Source organism: Schistocerca piceifrons, chromosome 3, assembly GCF_021461385.2.
Source record: "Schistocerca piceifrons isolate TAMUIC-IGC-003096 chromosome 3, iqSchPice1.1, whole genome shotgun sequence".
NCBI classification, from domain to species: Eukaryota; Metazoa; Arthropoda; class Insecta; order Orthoptera; family Acrididae; genus Schistocerca; species Schistocerca piceifrons.
Genome location: NC_060140.1, coordinates 369,701,237 through 369,721,798, shown reverse-complemented (window position 1 = coordinate 369,721,798; position 20,562 = coordinate 369,701,237). Strand labels below are relative to the sequence as shown.

General features: G+C 38.0%; 1 protein-coding gene across 3 annotated transcripts in view; it reads left to right on the top strand.

Moving 5' to 3' along the window:
• LOC124788094 (cyclic GMP-AMP synthase-like receptor) overlaps nt 1-20,562 on the top strand; it is a 231,461-nt gene that overhangs the window by 121,020 nt on the left and 89,879 nt on the right. For all 3 annotated transcript variants that reach the window (XM_047255196.1, XM_047255197.1, XM_047255200.1), the window contains exon 6: nt 10,896-11,060. In XM_047255196.1, the coding sequence (XP_047111152.1) occupies nt 10,896-11,060 (165 nt within the window). The remainder of the gene's footprint in view (nt 1-10,895; nt 11,061-20,562) is intronic.

The window sequence follows — 20,562 nt, the reverse complement described above, 5'->3', positions numbered from 1 at the left end:
CTACCAGGGGAGTTGGAGCAACCTCATGAAAGCTAACAATACATCTCTTACATGGATCAGAAACCTACATATTGACATTTAGTTAATTTTGTACGTAGTTTTGTATTTTCATATTCCTGTTATATATAGTATTACTAATGTTATATACCTGTAATTTTACTCTGTATGTCAACCATACGAGTAAATAAATAAATCTGCAAACCACTGTGAGGTGCATGGCAGAGGATACATCCCATTGTGCCAGTTATTAGGGTGTTTTCCCATTCCATTCAAGTATGGAGTGCAGAAAGAACGGCTGTTTGAATGCCATGTGCATTCAGTAATTATTCTAGTGTTATCTTTATGATCCCTATGTGAACAATACATAGGGGATTGTAGTATATTCTTAGAGTCATCATTTATAGCCAGTTCTTGAAACTTTGTTAATAGATTTTCTCAGGATAGTTCATGCCTGTCTTCAAGAGGCTGCCCGTTCAATTCTTTCGGTATATCTGCGACACTCTCCCATGAATTAAACAAACTGTTACCATTTGTACTGCCCTTCTCTGTGTACATTTAATGTCACCTGTTAGTCCTATTTGGTACAGGTAGTGTTACATTTTTAAACATTGACAGTTGACACATCCAATATTATCGACAGTATTTTTAAAAACTATCGATGTATGATTAACTATCAATTGTTTTGTGAAGGTATTTCAAATGAAAAATACCTTTCTAAGAATTTTTATTGCTTAAAAAAACAACAAGATTTGCAAATTTTGTTTTATAAAAAGTAAGGTATGTAAATTATTGTCCTTTAGTCTGTTGTTTAAAATACAACATTAAAAGATACACATAAGGTGTTTAAATTTTTCTGCTTCAGTCTGTTGCCTTTTTAAGTAATTATTTACCCTCCCTTGGAGGAAACCCTCTCTGCAAGAACCGAAGTCGCTGGACACCACAAAAATTTAATGGCCATTGCATTGCAACACACTATTTGATTTTGCATAATATTCTAATACGCAAGCATGCTTGTCTACTACAGGTTTTTCAAAATACTGATGTAGGTCAATTATGGAATCACTGATTGGTGTAACGACATTGACATTATGCTGATGCTAATTGGGCACAAAAAGTAGATCATCCAATTTCAAACTGTTAGACGTATCAGTAGACATATTAGCACTTCTCTTTGAGATATTATCCTTGTAGTTGACGCAGTGATAGCAGCATACTCTCTGTGAAGTGTCCTCTGCCTCTTGAAATGTCCTTAACAAGTTGTTTAAACCTGGGATCTAATAATGTCACAAGCACATTAACAGTCAATGTGTTAAATGGTTTCATTTTTTCATTGATTGATTTAATCAAGGAATCCAGAACACTTTGTCCTTAACTAGTTGTTCAGGTACCTTACAAGCGTGAAAAATTTGCAGCAATACCTTGTATAAGAAGTATAATTGAGGAAGCAGTGATATGACTCCCCTGAGTTTGTTGTTGTTGCCACTTCAGAACGTTCAAGTACTTCTTAAATTCTTATGAGCACGTGGGATGAGCTGTTCGATCGAGTTGGCATTTCTTATATCAGTCTCAGTTCTTTTTTGTTTGCTTTTTTTTAACATGGTGCAGTTTGTCACTGGCTAGTGTTAAGTTATGAAAGAAAGCCACAATAGCCTTTAATTTCAATAAAATTTTGAAAAATGTTTCTGCTTTGAAAAAGTCATTACTGTTAAGTTGATGCAGTGGGCAAAACAGGGTGAACGTCAAATCCTTAAAATTTAGGCAGTTTTTTCAATAACTGCAGTGTTGTCTATAGTAACTACTACTGTCTTATCATGGATATTGTTTTCTACTAAGATTTGATTTTGACCTGAAAAAATGTAATGCTAAAGTAGCCTGGCAGTATGTCCAAAAGTTTGCATAATATTGTCAAAAAACTTCTTTTTTTCAACATCTTGTTATCTGGAAAATTACTTTCATATATAAAAAAATAGTTCTCATAAAAATTGGGCCAATATATTACTTGTCGATGTTATGTTGAGCTTCAGTGTCTTAGAAGGATGGGGAAAGGAGGAAGAGGAAGAAGAAGAAAAAGAAGAAGAAGAAGAAGAAGAAGAAGAAGAAGAAGAAGAAGAGGTAGGTCACCATAAGGAATAGGGATGCGAGAGGGGAAGTGTTTACTGGTCTCCTACGCAATGCTGCTACCTTAGGTGTGCATGCTTGCTGATGAACTGCAGCAGATACAGTGTAGACTGCACATGGGAATAACTAGATTGAAAATGCGTTGAAGAGTCAAGGGTGGCTTCTTCACTCGTTATGTTTTTTCTCTGTTGAGCTGACACTCAGTGCAAAACAAAAGGGCCATCACTGTACTACAGTGCTACAGCTGCTATATCACTGAGGTTGGTAGCACTTGTGATCTTAGTGCAGTCAACATAAAGTGTGTAGCTCGTAGAAGTTTTGTTGGGTGTTTCGCCTTTCATCGGGGGAAGCTCACAGAATGGCATAAAGACTGCAATATGGTATTAATGAAGGGTAAAGAAAGGTGTGGCGAGAGACAGCAGTGCTGGCACCTTCATCCATCATACCAATGTATTCCTATAATATACCTGTGCCACTCAAAGTTTGCACTTGACGGAACCTGATAGATAGTGTTTCGTCTGCTTCACTGTAGTGGCGATACGACAGCTTCGATTACACAGTAGCTGAGTATTTTCCATTATCACTGGAAAGTTCCAATTCGATTAGTAAGGCCTATATTTACAACTTGCAATGGTTAGTCATTTGGCACATATATGCATTAATATAGACACTGTTTTATAAACACTGAAAGTTTTGATTCTGTTCCGATTTGCTAACACAATGGGAGCACTTCCACATAAATCACCACAAACGCAAGTTGTTTATATACCTGGAAGACAGCAACACAGTAATTGTAAAGACACTACCAGCTGATTTTGCTATGCTTTATTAATTTCAGTTCAGATGGTGTTAGGGTTCACGTTCGTTTCTCACTTGTTAGTCTGCTATCTCACAACTTCAAGTGAAAACTTTGGGTGCTGAAATAACAAATGTTTTGAGAAAGTGCATTATAGAGACATATATGTTCAAATATGTTGCTTATTTGTAGTAATGAATAAGAAAATATATTAAGACTGTTGTAACACAATTATTCAATGATTTGTTACGGTTGGCAGTATCTGTAAACAGAACACAAATGACACTATGGCTTCAGATTTCTATTTACGAGAAGGGTGGCAGGGAGGGGGGGTGGGGGAGTGGGGGCCGGGAAGGAAGGGGTGAAACTGCCAAGAAATACCTTACAAGAAACGAAACTCAGCATGGCAAAAAAAAAGTTACTGACGTGCATCGATTCTGCATTGTGATGATCTGCAGTTTTTATCACTTTTAATATGGGTGAAACTAATTTTTCATCTATAATAAAGTGGCAAGTCAGTGGCAGTATGCCTTCATTCGCATTGCTTTTCCACATGCCCTTTGTAATGCTAAAAACAATTAGATTTTGTAAGGGCTTTCTGTAATTTAGTTTTTATCTCTTCCTATAGTTTTGAAATCAGTGAACATTCAAGTGTGCTTTTATCTGGCAACTCATATCTGCTGTCCAAATTTTTTTCAAACCTTGATAGTCAGAAGTTCTGTACAGCAGCATATTGATAGCCATCATTTGTGCATAAAGAGAATCAAGTTCTTTTTTTATATTTGAACTGGTGCTGTGGAACTAACTTCTGTTTAAATAATTTTTATAGAGCTTCTCGATTCTTTTGGTTGCACCTCTTGCATTTGATCTACCTCACAAGTTGATCCCTCACCTTTGAATTCTATTACTAATTTGTGATTCCTAATTTTTCACCATGCTTCCATTTAAGTGGTCTCTTAAATTAATCCTAATCCCTGATCATGTTTATAATCTTTAATGCAGATGGTACACTTTACAAACTGACTATTATCCCCACTTTCTTGAAAAAATTCCACACAGATGATCGATTTTTACAGTTCATTTTCAAAACAATAACAAAAAAACTCGATCTACACACCTCTTACGTAAACACAATAATCTTGGAAGCATGGAATTTCCTCAGCCAACAGAGACTATCAGTGACATGTGAAAAGTACTGATTGTTTCATGTTGGCACCATTCATAACACTTCTTAGCTACTGTCCTCTTTGCCTCACTGCTGCTGACAGTGATACAGCAGTTGTGGCACTATTGTTGTGTGATGAAGAATAATCGTGTTGTGTAGTGTTTAAATAATGAAATGAGTGATGGAGAAGCCATTGTTGTCACATTGAGGTCACCTCTTATAATACCCCTTAGAGCTAGAATCTTTAGAGACAGAATTCTTCCTCATGACACTCGAAAAATTAATAATCAGGTTGCAGAATGGCATAAACTTGAAAAACTGAGAAAAAAATAATAATAGTGAGCTTATTCACCAGCTGCACAACTTTCAAACAAGGGGTTTCAGCATTAATGTGCAAGAGCTGAAGAAACACCTACAGGATTTGGAGTTTTGCAGAAACATTTCTGGACATTCACAGTCAACTCTTGGCAAGAAGAGATTAGATTTGTCTCACATCCACTAAAACATTCACATTTTACCCAAATTACTTATGAATATGCAATGCAATGCTGTGACAGCAGACAGTATGTAAGTACAGCTGTATATTTTAATGATTATGTCCAGCCACCATACAAATAAAAAAAACTTGACACTCTACAGGTTGTGCTTACACCATATTTAGTTTTGTGGGAGCTGGTGTGTCCTTGAAGGAACAAGGTCCGTCAGTTGACCACAGCATGGGCAACCAACACATGAATGATATTTGTGCTTCTGCAAAAGCAGAAGTGATGCAGGGGCATTAGGATTGTGTCAGTGTTGTGTGTTTTCAAACTGTACACATTGACAAGTACAACTGAAAACACTTGTAAGTACAATGAGGAATCGGAAACAAAAGAGGACAGTAGAAGATGTGTTTAATTAATAATAACAATAATTGTATTTATTTTAAAATACATTATACAGTACAATCAGAAACACTTAACAAATATTTAAAATATCATTTTTTTCCCTCTATGAACTGTGTTGTGTTAGAGCAGCCTTACTTACAGTTGTATTCCTTGGTACAAGCAAGTAAGCTCTCACATTTGAAGAAGAAAATAAGTATAATGCACTTCCACAAAATCTAGTTATTTATTTGAGATTAGTGTTTAATGCCCATCAACAACAAGGTCATTAGAGATGGAGCACTAGCTCGGATTAGGGAAGGATGGGGAAGGAAATTGGCAGTGCCCTTTTGAAGAAACCATCCTGGCATTTGCCTGAAGTGATCTAGGGAAATCATGGAAAATCTAAATCAGAATGGGCAGATGCGGGTTTGATCCATCGTCCTCCCAAATGAAAGTCCAGTGTGCTAACCACTGTGCCATCTCACTCGGTTCATTATTTACGTGTGTTGTTTTTACCATAAGCATCTGATCAGTACGAGATGTGCATGACCGTGAGTTGTCGTCACTGGAAGACAAACAAGAAAATTTCCTCTTTCACAACCCCTCCCCCACAGTGACCAATCTGATAACAACATACTTTATAAACAACTTAGACTGGGCAAGGTGCCACCGTATTTTGTTGTTGGTTAAATACCTCCATACAATCTACTTTCCCTCTGCACTCCAAACACCATGGAGGTAACAGGAAATGAAAATTTTTCAGGCACCGATTAAAAAAAAATTAAATGACAGGACTATTGATAGTTCAACCAGACTACCAATAGTGATGACAGTGCGGATACTATCAATTAATTGATAGTTTATCGATATGGTCCCATACAATTGAACAATATTCTAGGATGTGTCACACAAGTGATTTGTAGGCAATCTTCGTTGTTGACTGATTGCACTTCCCCAGTATTTTACCAGTAAACTCACGTCCGCCACCTGCTTTACTGACAACTGAGCCTCTGTGATCATTCCATTTTATAGACCTACAGAGTGTGACTCGTTAATGTTACAGTCATAGGATACTACTTTTTTTGTTTTGTTTTTGAAGTGCACAATTTTACATTTCTGACCATTGTGAGCAAGTTGCCAATCTTTGCACTACTTTGAAATCCTATTAAGAACTGACCGAATATTTATGCAGCTTCTTTCAGACAGTATTTAATTATAGATAACTGCATCACTGCAAAAAGCCTGATGATTAATACTGCCTGCAAGGTCATTAATATACAACATGAACAGCAAGGGTCCCAGCACACTTCTCTGGACACACCCAAATTACTTATATATCTGACGATGACACCAAGATAACATGCTGCATCCTCTCTACCAGAAGTCTTCAATCCAGTCACAAATTTCGCTTGATACCCCATATGACTGTACTTCTGAAAGTAAGCACAGGTTTGGTGCTGAGTCAAATGCTTTTCAGAAATCAACCTGACCGCCTTGATCCAAAGCTTTCATTATGTCATGTGAGAAAAGTGTGAGTTGGGTTGCATATAATTGATTTATGGAATCCATCTTGGTTGGCACTGAGGAGGTCATTGTGTTCAAGATACCTCATTATGTTTTAGCTCAGAATATGTTCTAAGACTGTACAACAAATTGATGTCAAGTATGTTGATCAGTAGTTTTGTGGATCAGTTCTACTACCCTGCTCGTACATGGATGTGACCTGTGCTTTTTTTGAAGAACTGGGCACAGGTTTTTCTTCAGGGATCTATGATAGATTACAGTTAAAAGAGGGGCTAACTCAGCTGCAAATTCGGTATAGAATCTGACAGGGATTCAGTCAGGCCATGGAGCTTTGTTCAATTTTAATGATTTCAGCTGTTCCTCAACACCACTGACACTAATTCATATTTCAGTCATCTTTTCAGTGGTATGAGGATTAAATTGGAGCAGTTCTCCCAGGTCTTGTGTGTAAAGGAAAACTTGGAAATGGAGTTAAGAATTTCAGGTTTTGCTTTGCTACCCTCAATTTCAGCTCGTGCCTCATTCGCTAGGGACTGGACACTTAACTTTAGTTCCACTAACAGCCTTTACATATTTCCAAAGTAATTGGTGTGTGAAAGATCTTTTGATAGTATTCTGCTACAGTAATCATTGAAGGCATCGCGCATTGCTCTCTTGACGGCACACGTGTGTCATTCAGCATTTCTCTATCTACAGTTTGTTTTACACCTATTATGCAGTAATCTCTGTTTGTTTAAAAGTTTCTTTGCAGTGACTGTATACCTTGGAGGTCCGCTCCTATTATTGACTGTTCTACTGGGTACATACCTATCAAGGCTCTGGTCAACTACATAACTTGAGCCATAGTTCCTCTGCATGTTCCTGCCCTGTGCTGAAAGTGTGAAGGTCCTCATTGAGATATGACACTACTGATTTTTTTATCTAGTTTATTGAACATATATATGTTCTGCATGTTTTAGTTGTCCTTTGTACATTGGTAATCATTGTTGCTACAACACTGTTTTGTTTTTTCTGTTGAGATGTAAGTAGTGACTTGCCCTGGTTCTATACTTGCGTATTGAGCTGTTTGTGGCATACAGACAAATGTTTTTTCTAAGGTACGTTATACTCTAAAATATACACTGAAGAGCCTGAGAAAGCGATACACCTGCCTAATGTTGTGTAGGGCCCTCGCGAGCTTACAGAAGTGCCACAATATGACATGGCATGGACTCGACTAATGTTTGAATTAGTGCTGGAGGGAATTGATACCATGAATCCTGCAGGGCTGTACATAAATCGCTAAGAGAATGATGGGGATGGAGATTTCTTCTGAACAGCTTGTTGCAAGGCATCCCAGATATCCTTAATAATGTTCATGCCTGGGGAGTTTGGTGGCAGAGGACATAACAGCTGGAAAGCATCCGTGTGCTTTGTTACAAAATGTACCTTGAGTGTGAAAATAACCTAATAATGGAGTAACATATTGTGTGTGGAGTACCACTGGGATTAATACTGGGCCCATTCTTGTTTCTAACCTAAGTACATGACCATCCAGTTGTTGTAAAGGGTAGTTCAAAAACTGTATTATTTGATGATGACAACAAAAGCCTACTGATCAAGAGAGCAAACTCAATCTCGCAGATGCAGCTCAGGTTACAGCTGAACAGGGCTACAAGTGGTTCACAGCTAACAGTTTAAAGTCTTGATCTCACAAAGATTTCAACCAAAAATAATGACCTTTCATCTCAAGAAATAGACATTAATGGTAATACAATGAATGGAGCACGAAGTTTAAAATTCCTTGCAGTCCATCTAGATAACAAGTTAAAATTGAGTTCAGTGTGTAATGCACCTAGAAATAGCTCTCATTGTGTTGACCTAAAGATGAGAGTGTTACATACTTCCTTTCCCTGTTGTCTTACAGAATTATTTTCTGTGCCTAAAATTAAGAAAGTATTTGTTCTGTTAAAGCGAGCAGTGAGAATAGTGTGTAAAGTAGAAGCATTTTTACACTCAGTTACTGATATTTATTTTTTACTAGTTTCTGTTACTGATAATAAAGATTGTTTTGAACTGTGCTATTCACAATGTCAATACAAGAAAAACAGTAATTTTCATGTAAACTTTGCCCTCTTATACAGGGTTCAGAAAGAAGTTATATGCTCTGGTGTTAAGATATTCAATAAGTTCTTATCTAATATAAACCAAGAAACTGAGAATCCCTATCAGTTCAGAAGAAAATTAAAACATATCTCATTAGCCACTATTTGTATAATTTATCTGTATTCAGGGACTGAAAGGTTCAGTCAGCCACATGGCAAGTAGTAATGTGCATTATAAAGGCAAATGACTAGTAACAAGACAATATAAATATGACGTAAACATTATGAAAAGGACAGATTGCTCCTCACCATAGTGAGGAGACACTGAGTGGCAGACAGATACAGAGAAAAAGACTGCTAGACACTATTTGGCTATTGTAGTAATTCCTTCATCAGGGAGGACGCAAAATTCACTCACATTCACACAAACAAAATCATATGCACATGGTTGCTGTCATCTCTAGGCGCTAAGGCCTGGCTGCTATTGAGGCTGAGGTGAGTAATGATCTAGCAGGGTTGGGTAGTGTGTTTGTGTGTTTAGTATCTACCACTCAGTCTCTCCTCTGTGAGCCAAGTAGCAACATATCCTCTTCATATTTCTATGTGCTCCAAACACTCACCCTAGAAATATCTCCTATTACTCATATACAATTTTATCAATTTATAGCCAGCTCCTCCAATCTAAGCTTCCGTAGCTTGTCAAGTAATATGATTATACAACATAATCAAATACTTTTATCAAGATGAAGGAGCACTCCAGTTACAAAATACCCATTCTGCATTGCAATTATTTTCTAGTCAATTAATTGTGTGCTGCAGCTAATGATGATGGCTTGGTTTCCATAAAGCTGTTCTGATTCTTTAATATTAGATTGTGTTGACTCTGAAATTTTATTAGTTTAGTGCATATGACTTTCTCAATAACATTAGAAAGCGTAAATAAGAGTGAGGTTAGCCATTATAGATGTATTGCCTTCCTTGTAAGTCAACTTTTTTAACAATTTTCTTAGTAAATTTTCGTATATTTGAATCCTGCATGATTTACCATATGGAGGTATACCTTAGTGATAGCTGGGTGGTGCTCTGTAGCTTGTGATGTGGATCTTGCTCATTGACTGCTTTATCCTAGCAAAACATTGTGAGAATGTTCCTTCCACTTGTATGCTCAAAGCAGAATACTTACTGTTCTCATCACAATGCTTCAGACAATATACAGTGTTCTTGATTCTATTATACAGGCTATTACCCCATAGTTAGCAAAGAAAATATTTCATTGACATAATCAGATCAATGTCCTTCACTATTAAGTTCCTAAATTGTTTAAGTAATGGTCATCAGAATCACTTTAACTTGCAAGCTAGAGTTAATTATTCTATACCCTTGCACTACTATTTAAACATTGTTGGTGTTTGATTGCACTCAAAAATCAGCTCATCTGGTTGCTGGAATGAAAGGTACATGCTATTTGCCATCCCCACTTAACAACATACTTCGTAAGTCAACATTCTCAAGTCTTGGAAATGTAAACATGTCACTTTTCAAAGAAGTCCACAGTAACACAAATGTAAAAATGTTGCTTTTCAAAGAAACAACATAAGGTGCTGTACCATGCTGACATTATGGGAAATCCTTTGACACTTAGGTCACCCCAGAAACTTCTGCAAAAATACTCAGTGTGCACAGGAGTGCAACCTAAGCCCCATGTTCTGGTTAGGGGAACCCATTATGTAGTAATGGCTGCAAATTGACAAAGCATCGCTGCCTGCAGGTAAACTGTACGCATCTCCCATAGACTAATGACCAGATGTCTGTTTTGGTCTGAGTTGCTGGATTTATTTATTTATTTATTTCTTGTTCCGTAGATCCAGTTAGTGAGTCAATCACAAGGATATGGAACGTGTCAAATTGTACAGGTTTCAATTTAAACTTACAATAAATACAAGGGCATTTCAATGGCAAATTGTACATAGTTTAAGTAAGACTGGATATAACATTCATGATGCAACTGTCTTATGGCCACACTTACATATTAACTCTTTCCTAGAAATTGAAATACAGGATGACTGATTCACTATTGTGAAAAGCAAATTATCATTAGAGTCGAAAATGGTATATTTCATATTCTGTGTAGAGCTGATATCATAGATTTCTAAATGAACAGTCTGATGTTTGATTGGATTATCTATGTATCTGTGGCTTACTGGTGAGTATGTTATGACAGATAACAACTTTTACTTTCAAGATTATGTAAAAATAATGTAAAGTTTTACTATGAACAATATTTTTCTCTATCATTTTTAATTTCTCCACATTTCTGCACAAAGTATCCATTTCTCTTTCAGATTGCCAGATCTTATTCAGGGCCAGCTATTACCCTCAATGTAGAACATGCTACACAACCAGAGATGAAGTTTTCAATTGACCTTGTTCCTGTCTTTGTTTTCCAAGGCTGGCCAACCACAGTCCATAAACTGCACAAATATAAAAAGACAATGGGTGATGATAAGGTAAATTTTGTTCTGTCTTAAATGTTGTATGTCTGATGTTTGTCTGTGTTACTTAACTACACTCATGCCCATAAATTAAGGATAATACTGATACATGGTGAAACAACGCTCTGGTGGATGGTTTGCGGGTTTAAATCACCTGGGGGTATGACCATGCCCTGCATTTGACCTGCGGTTGTCGTGCGGTGGTGCTGGCAGCAGTCCATATACACAGAGGTGTGTTGGTGCATGTCAGAGTACGGTGCAGCGAGTAAGTGTCCATACATTTTCAGACATGCTAATGGTGACTATTTGTTGAAAATGGCTCAAAGAACACATATTGATGACGTTATGAGGGGTAGAATACTAGGGCGACTGGAGACTGGTTAAACACAGCAGGTCGTAGCATGGGCCCTCCGTGTGCCACATAGTGTGATCTCAAGATTATGGCAACGATTCCAGTTGACAGGAAATGTGTCCAGGCACTGCAGTACGAGACGTCCACAGTGTACAGTACCACAAGAAGACTGATATCTCACCATCAGTGCCTGCAGACGGCCACAGAGTACTGCAGGTAGCCTTGCTTGGGACCTTACCACAGCCACTGGAACAGTTGTCTCCAGACACACAGTCTACAGATGACTGAACAGACATGGTTTATTTGCCCGGAGACCTGCAAGGTGCATTCCACTGAACCCTGGTCACAGGAGAGCCTGTAAAGCCTGGAGTCAAGAACACAGTACATGGTCATTGGAACAGTGGTCCCAGATTGGGCTCATGCATGAGTGGACTACAGTGAAAGGGACTTCCTTGGTTGTGGTTTTGTATTTTGCAGGTAAGCAGCATATTCCAAGGACTGAAATGCTGAAACTGTTAATAGGTGATGAGATTCAGACTTGATGTTTGCAAAAGTGGGTGGCCAATTTTTTCATGTGTACCTAGGTTTAGCAACGAAAATGAAGCTCCAGTGTCTAGTTTAAAAACTAGTGACTGGTTACAAATTTGAAAGTAATCCACAATTTGTGGTGTATTCTTTGTATACAATTGTCAATTATGTGCTGTGAAAAATTGTTCTGTTTCCATCTGTGCACTAGAGCACTTTTGTGAATTTTGAGAAGAGGAGTGCTTTTTTTGAAGAGTGTGGCATTTACGTTAAAAATGTGTGTGTGCATTTTCTGCATCTTTACTTGTCTGAGTTTTGAGCAGGAGGAAGCACAGAATCTGAACATGAAATAATGTTCATTTCCATGTATTCCTGCTTTACATTTGTCCTGCGTGGAACAGAGGATGGTTTTCTAGTCTTTTGCTGGCAGACCAGTTTTGTAAGTCCCGTGTGATGTCAAAAATTGCACTCAGCTTGCCTGAAGAAGCAATTCTTCTGATCACAGGTGACATAGCATTTGACACATGACTTCTCTTAGTGTTTAGCTGGAGCAGTGTGATTCGCCTTGTGCCAGTGCAGCAAACACTGTAATGTTGATGCAGGTATGTTATGTGTTCTTTCCATGTTTCCTTTGTCTTGAACTATCGAAAGGGCGGAGACAGCAGCTGAATTCCTTCTTTAGGTTCTGGCACCTTTTGCTGCTCATCTGCTTGAGCTTGTATAAGGCAAGAAACTGTGGACAGACGCTCATCCAGTGAGAGGTGCTTCCATCTCATTGGCGGTGGCATAATCATTCATGGGAGCACCCTCATGCTGTGGTGGCAACTGTAGAAAATGTGATGGGGTAACTGGTGGCACATTTCATTTGAAAGTGTGGCTGACTGGATAGTGGTTGATACTGCAGGTATAAGGAACCTATCCCAAAGTTTGTTAAAGTATTTTTCAAACACCCTGCATAATTAAATGATGTATGACATGTGGATAGACATGTAGTGGAAAACTGATCTGCTCAATGTTAATAGTTCCTCATGGATGCTGCCATTTTCAGTTACACACACACAGGCATGAGTAGATCTATTTTTCAAAAACTGTGTGAAGAGATGCATGATATCTCCAATCAGCTTTTTTACGGTACCACCAATCAACTTGTGAATAATCCTAGTAGATGAATCCATACTGAGAGATAATACTATACATATTTACATTATCATGAATTATCTGTGCCATGTCTATATGGCATATTTGTTTCTTGGCATCATGCCGTATGCACCACCTACAAAGCCAACTGTTGGCTTGAAGGATATCTGCCATGATGTGTCTAAAAAATACCTCTTTGGCCTTATGAACAACATCAGAAAAACCAGATGACGTGTACAGTCAGTGGATAGCGTATGTGGAAACAGTGTTTCTGCAGCAACTGCCAAGATAAATTTAATCAAATAAAAACTTTTTCTGTTAAGAATGGTCTGTCTGATCATGATGCACAGCTAGTTACAGTGTATGGCATAGCTCCGTACAGCAATGCAAAAGAGTCCTTCAAAATAGTGCATTCAGTTAAAGATTTAACAATTGAAAATTTTAGGGAAAGCTTGCAACAGTCAGATTGGGATGAGGTGTATGAAGAACCTGATGCTAATTTAAAATTTAACCTATTTCATGATACCTTTGTGAGAATATTTGAAAACGGTTTCCCTAAGAAAACAGTTTAATATAATTGTAAGAAACCATCTAAAAAGCCATGACTTACTAAAGGTATAAAAAATATCTTTTAAACAGAAAAGGGAAATGTATCTTATAGCTAGGAGGAGTAATTATCCAGAAACAGTGAAACATTATAAAAACTACTGCACTGTATTAAGGAAAGTTATTAAAAAGTCAAGAAGTATGTGCATTAAATCTGATTAGCACATCTGATAATAAAATTAAAACAATTTGGAATATTGTTAAAAAGGAAACAGGGCAAGCAAGAGCACAGGAAGACTGTATTTTTATCAAGCTAAATGAAAAGTTTGATAACGAGAAGTCAGAAGTAGAAAACATTTTTAATAATCATTTTTTTAAGTGTTGAAGAGAAAATAGGAGTCAGCTGTTCATTAGAACATGCAAGGCAGTATATAGAAGAGGCAATACCTATGCAATTTGATAAAACTGAGATTCAACCCACCTCTCCTACTGAAATTAGGAATACAATAAATTCACTCAAAAGAAAAGCTCACATGGAATTGATCACATTTCTGACAGAGTACTAAAAGCTTGTTTCCAACAGATAAGTACTATTCTCAACCATATATGTAGTAACACAATGAAACAGCATTTTTCGAGACAGACTGAAATACACTCTTGTTAAACTATTGCATAAAAAAGGGGATAAGTCTGATGGTAACAACTACCACCCAATCTCACTTCTTACACCTTTATCCAAATTCTTGAAAAAGTAATTTATTCAAGAGTAGCATCACTTATTTGTAAAAAATGAATTACTAACAAAATGTCAGTTCCATTTTCAGAAAAGTTTTTCAACGGAAAATGCTATATATACTTTCACTGATCAAATATTAAATGCACTGAATAACCAAACATCACTCACTGGGATATTTTGTGGTCTCTCAAAGGCTTTTGATTGTGGCAGTCACGAAATTCTTCTAGATAAGCTTATGTTTTGTGGTATGAGTGAGGCAATGCACAAATGCTTTAATTCGTATTTAACTGGAAGAATGCAGAAGGTTGAACTTAACAGTACAGGTAGTCTGCAAAAATCAACAGAGTCCTCTAATTGGGGAGGTATCAAGAATGGTGTCCTACAGGGTTCAGTGTGGGGTCCCTTATTGTTCTTAATATGTGTTAATGACTTGCGACTCTATATTCATGAAGGTGCAAAACTAGTTCTTTTTGCTAATGATAGAGGTATAGTAATCATGCCCAACAAACAAGAATCATCTGAGGAAATTGTAAATAATGTCTTTCAGAAAAATATTAAGTGGTTCTCTGCAAATGTAGTCTCACTAAATTTTGAGAAAACACAGTATGTATAATTCTGTACAGTATATGGCCTAACACCATTGATAAACATAGCCTATGAACAGAAGTCTGTTGCTAAGGCAGAATATTCAAAATTTCTGGGTGTGTGCATTGATGAGAAATTTAATTGGAAGAAACACATTGATGATCTGCTGAAATGGTTAGGTTCAGCTACATATGCTATTAGGGTTACTGAAAATTTTGGGTATAAACATATCAGTAAATTAGGCTAGTATGCCTATTTTCATTTGCTGCTTTCATATGGCATCACATTTTGCGGTAATTCATCATTAAGAGAAAAGTATTCACTGCACAAAAACGTGTAATCTGAATAACAGCTGGAGCCTACCCAAGATCAGCTTGCAGACATGTATTTAAGGAACTCAGGATAGTCACAGTACCTTTGCAATACATGTATTCACTTATGAAATTTGTTATTAATTGTGGTGTCACCGCCAGACACCACACTTGCTAGGTGGTAGCCTTTAAATTGGCCGCGGTCCGTTAGTATACGTCGGACCCGCGTGTCGCACTATCAGTGATTGCAGTCCGAGCGCCGCCACACGGCAGGTCTAGGAGTCTTCCTAGCACTCGCCCCAGTTGTACAGCCGACTTTGCTAGCGATGGTTCACTGACAAATTACGCTCTCATTTGCCGAGGCGATAGTTGGCGTAGCCTTCAGCTACGTCATTTGCTACGACCTAGCAAGGCGCCATTACCAGTTACTATTGATGCTGTAAAACATGTACCGTCAAGAGCGATGTTCACCAATTATGGATTAAAGTTAAGTATTCCAGCAGCTATGTACTATTTTTGCTACTATAAATTCCTTGTCCTGTTCCAGACCTCACGCCAGCCTGCGTGAGCTTAAACGCATGCCTTTTGGCTTCCTTATAGTGGATTGGCTGTCTTGCCAATCCACAACATTAATAATCCAGCCCAATTCAAAAATTACAGTGAAGTGCATGGCTACAACACTAGGAGAAAGGATGATCTTCACTATTCAGGGTTAGATTTGACTTTCGCACAGAAAGGAGTGAGTTATGCTTCCCCAACAATCTTAAGTCATTTGCCAAATAGCATTAAAAATCTGACAGATAACCAACAAACATTTAAAAACAGATTAAAAGAATTTCTGAATGACAACTCCTTCTACTCAATAAATGAATTTTTAGATGTGAATTAGTATCTATTAAAAAAATTAGCTGTTTTGTGTAAAGAAAGTGACATGTTCCACATCATTACGAAATGTCATATTCATGATCTATTGAACAAGTATTAATGTATGTATGTATGTAAATTCCTTCAGAAAAAGACTTTCTGACACTTATATTTATGTCAAATGTTAACAGATGTATCTTCTTCAGAAACATTTTTCTGGCTAATGCCAGTGTGCATTTTGTATCATCTCTGCACTGGCTGTCATCAGTTATTTAGTTATGCAAATAGCAGAACTCGTCTACTATTATTAGTGTCTCGTATCCTCATCCCTTTTCCTCAGTATCACATGATTTAATTTGATTCCATTTCATTACCCTTTTTTTGCTTTTCTAGATCGTCATTGAAATTATTACATTTTTCCTGAAATCTAAGAGTCTGTTGCCTGTCGCATATATATTGCATATCAGATGGAATTATTTTTCCATGACTGGCTCTCCCAAGGATCTCAGTATTTATGAGGGAATGTTGTCTACTCCACTGTCCTTGTGTCCATTTATGTTTTTCAGTTCTCTGTTAAATTCTTCATGTTGCATCATATCTCCCATTCCATCTTCATCTACTTCTTCTTGTTCTATAATATTGTCCTCAAGTTTATTCCCCTTAAATAGACCTTCTATATATTGCTTCCACATTTCAACTTTCTCTTCTTTTCTTAGTACTGTTTTTCTATCTGAGCTATTGATATTCATACAGATGCTTCTCCTTTCTTCAAAGGTTTCTAGATTTTCTATAGGCAGCAACTATCTTCCCTCTCATTATGCATGCTTCAGCAGCCTTCCATTTGGCCTCTAGTCATTGCTGTTAAGCCATTTTGCATATCCCGTCAATCTCAGTCCTTGTCTTCCCTTTTGCCTGCTTCATTTGTTGCATTTGTACATTTTCCACTTTTAGTAGTTAACTTCAATATCTCTTGTTTTATCCAAGGATTTCTACTAGGCTTTGTCTGATTACCTATTTCAACCATTGCTGCTGCCTTCACTATTTCATCTCCTAAAGCTACCCATCTGTCTTCTATTGTATTCCTTTCTCCTGTTCCAATCAACTCTTGCCTAATGCTTCTTCTGAAATTCTCAACAACCTCTGGTTCTTTCAGCTTATCTAAGTCCCATCTCCTTAATTTCCTACTTTGTTTTGCAACTTCTTAATCTACCTGACAACCCCATGTTTTCAGTAACATGAAATGCTAGTTAAAAAATTATCCAACATTGCACACATGTTACTAATGTATCATTTCAAGCTATCCTACTCCTTGAAAGTCTCTTTGGGTTTGCTGCCGGATCCTAAAATCAACTTGACTCGATATTTCGGTGATCCAACTGTTCGCCATCTTCAGGAAAATGCTGCTTATGCTGATGAGTCCCGCTGAGAACTAAGGGCGGCGCCACCTCCCTGTTTTGGAAGGCAGAAACCGTGATGGGCAGCGCATGCGCCGTGTACTGAACGGTGGCCTATATAGGACGTCGATTTGCAACCTGGCATCATTTCTCAGCGGGACTCATCAGCATAAGCAGCATTCTCCTGAAGATGGCGAACAGTTGGATCGCCGAAATATCGAGTCAAGTTGATTTTAGGATCTGGCAGCAAACCCGAAGAGACTTTCAAGACTTATTACGCCGGGAAAGCCTACGTAATCATATCCTACTCCTTCTCATCTCTGGTTCCACCATGCTTCTCCTTCACTATACCCTAAGTTATCTTTATTTTGCTACCTGATGATACCATCTTTGTCTTGTAATGCATTTGCTGCAATGGCTATATCACTTTCTTCAATGTTTTGCAGTAACCCTAGTAATGAGCAACAGCATCAATACCAGAGCTGTTTCTAACTGATGAATACAGTTACCCTTTTATGTTAATAGATCCATTTACTCCTTCAGAATTAATGTCTACAAAAAAGACTTGATTTAATCTAGGTTATATTTTGGGGAAAACAGTTTTCTAAATAAGACAAGGATATTTATTAATAATGTTCAGTATTTTTCATCCACATCATGAGCACTGCTTACATAATTTCAGTTCATGTCTTTGAGCAGTTTCCTAAAAGAATCAATTTTTTCTCACTGATTGCCCACATGAATGCAGATGTAGTAGATTTTGTATCCTGATCAGTATTGAGATTCAACATAAGGAGTTGCATGAGGCAAATGGGCAGTGATGCTGTACGGTGATAGCAGGCAGCACAGTCAAGGGTGATGCTGTTACTGCTGGAGTACTGGTTATTCTTGGTGTTTTACTGTTCCTGTTAATACATATCAATAAAACAAATATCACACTAGATTAATTTTTGACCACCCTACTGAATGGCCACATAAAATTCCTCATAAAAAATAATTTTGTTTGTATCGGGAAACTAAACGGAACTTTCCATTGACACTGGATCTTACATGAAAGACATGGCATGCAGTATTTGCTTGGGCTGACTCGTGCTACACACAGCAAAATCAAAATTGCAAGTGTCTGCTGACACACAAAAGAAAATGCACCTAGTGACACTAAGGAGGAACATCCTGTATGTTCAGCTTCATGGTGCTGGTAGGATACACAATGTGGGGACTGCAGTTTTGCAAATTGAACAGGGTGAAGTGGGAGATTGGAGAAAGGAGCTAATGAATGGGTCAGAGGGAGGTTTGGGAAAATGGGTCTTATAGTTTAGCGGGAACCAGCAGATGCTTGGGACAGGAATGTGACACAGACACCAAGCACAGGTGAATTCGTACAGTACATGATACCGGTGTGGAGTGTTTTGGAAAGGGGTCACAGAACAGAGGAAGGGGAGACTACAAGGAAGAATTGTGGGTGCAGGATTAAGGTTATGGAGGAAGCAGCTATTGGGCAGGGAGGAGGTGGGGGGGGGGGGGGGGGGCAGCGGAGATTGGGGCCAGGATGAATAGGCAAACAAAAGGTGTGTTGCAAGCACAGCTCGAATTTACATAGTTCAGAAAAAGTGGTATTGAGTGGGAATGGGAAGGATCCAGATGGCATGGATTGTGAAGCCTTTGAAATCTATCGTGTTGTGCTCAGCTGCATGCTTTGCCACTGGGGTCAACTCTGGTTTTGGTCACAATTTAGCGATGGACATTCATTTGGGTTGATTGCTAGTCAGTGGTCATGCCAATATAAAATGCTTTATAGCAATTGCAGCAGAACTAGTGTATGGCATGGCTGCTGTCACAGTAGGCCTGTGTCTGATGGGACAGGTTAAGTCTGTGACGAAAATGGAGAAGGATATACTAAGTGAGTGGATCATCTGCATCATGTAGCTTAAGATACTTCCTCCTGATGGCATGTAAATTTGTTTCTTGAGCCACTGTCATGGCACAATAATCAAAAAGTTGTCCAATACAACATTTATTAAACTGAAGAGCCCAGGATTTAACTCAATTTTTGGAATATGTAGCTATTTCCTCTGTCGGCTCACTAATTCTACAGTAGTATGATACTGTCATGTCAAAAAAAACAATGCAGTTCAGATACAAAGGCAAGGTCATTTATTAATAAAACATGTAGCACTGAATGTGTGTTTATTATTGCCACAAGTTTACAGGTAGATAAAGCTGCCCATGTGGATGGAGAGTGCAGCTCTTGATAGAAACATTGGTTATTCCAGTATGTACAAAGATAAGTGAGATACTTAAAGAACCTTCCAGAAATGATAAATATTAATTAACAAATAATTTCTGTTGGTTGGGTTTAAACTGGTGATCCGCAGAATGCCAGCCAGCGATGCTAATCATTATGCCACCCTTCTTGCACCAGAGCTTGCAGCCTAGCTCTCCTGGAGTAACAGTGATCCACTGTTTCAGGAGTTCTTGTTGCATCACCCTTGATCTAATTCTTGCCAGTGTTCCTCTGCATGAAGGCACAGGTGGATTCTCAACATTCTTGTCACATTGTTACATTAAAGGTAGCCTCTCCCATTCAAGCTTTATGATTGTTCAGTGGGTCTTCAGTTTCCTTGTACATCCCATTGTCGACCTACGCCTTCAGACCATAGTAGGACTTCATACAGAGAATATGGAGGACATTTTTATGCTTTTATCTTTTTTATGAAAGTTCATAACCCTAGGCTTCATGTGTAGTGTCCAGTAGGTGCCGGAGGATCCGATACAGCTCAAAATAGTGCTTTAGCAACTTTTCTGATAGTCCCTCTTTCCACATGGGCATAAAAACCCCTGAAAGATCTCTCAAGCTGTATCTCACTGGCCATTGCTTTGTATTATAGTACTCTCTGTTTTTTGTCTGGGCATCCAGGATCATTATGCAAGCCAGCTGCTGGGCTTCATCAGGGCTGGTATTGAGTTGTTTCATTCAGTCATCTGGAATATCATCCAGTTGAAATGGGAACAATGTATCCATTGTTCTTTCAGCCTGGTGACTGTGGAGCAGAAAGAATAGTGTGAA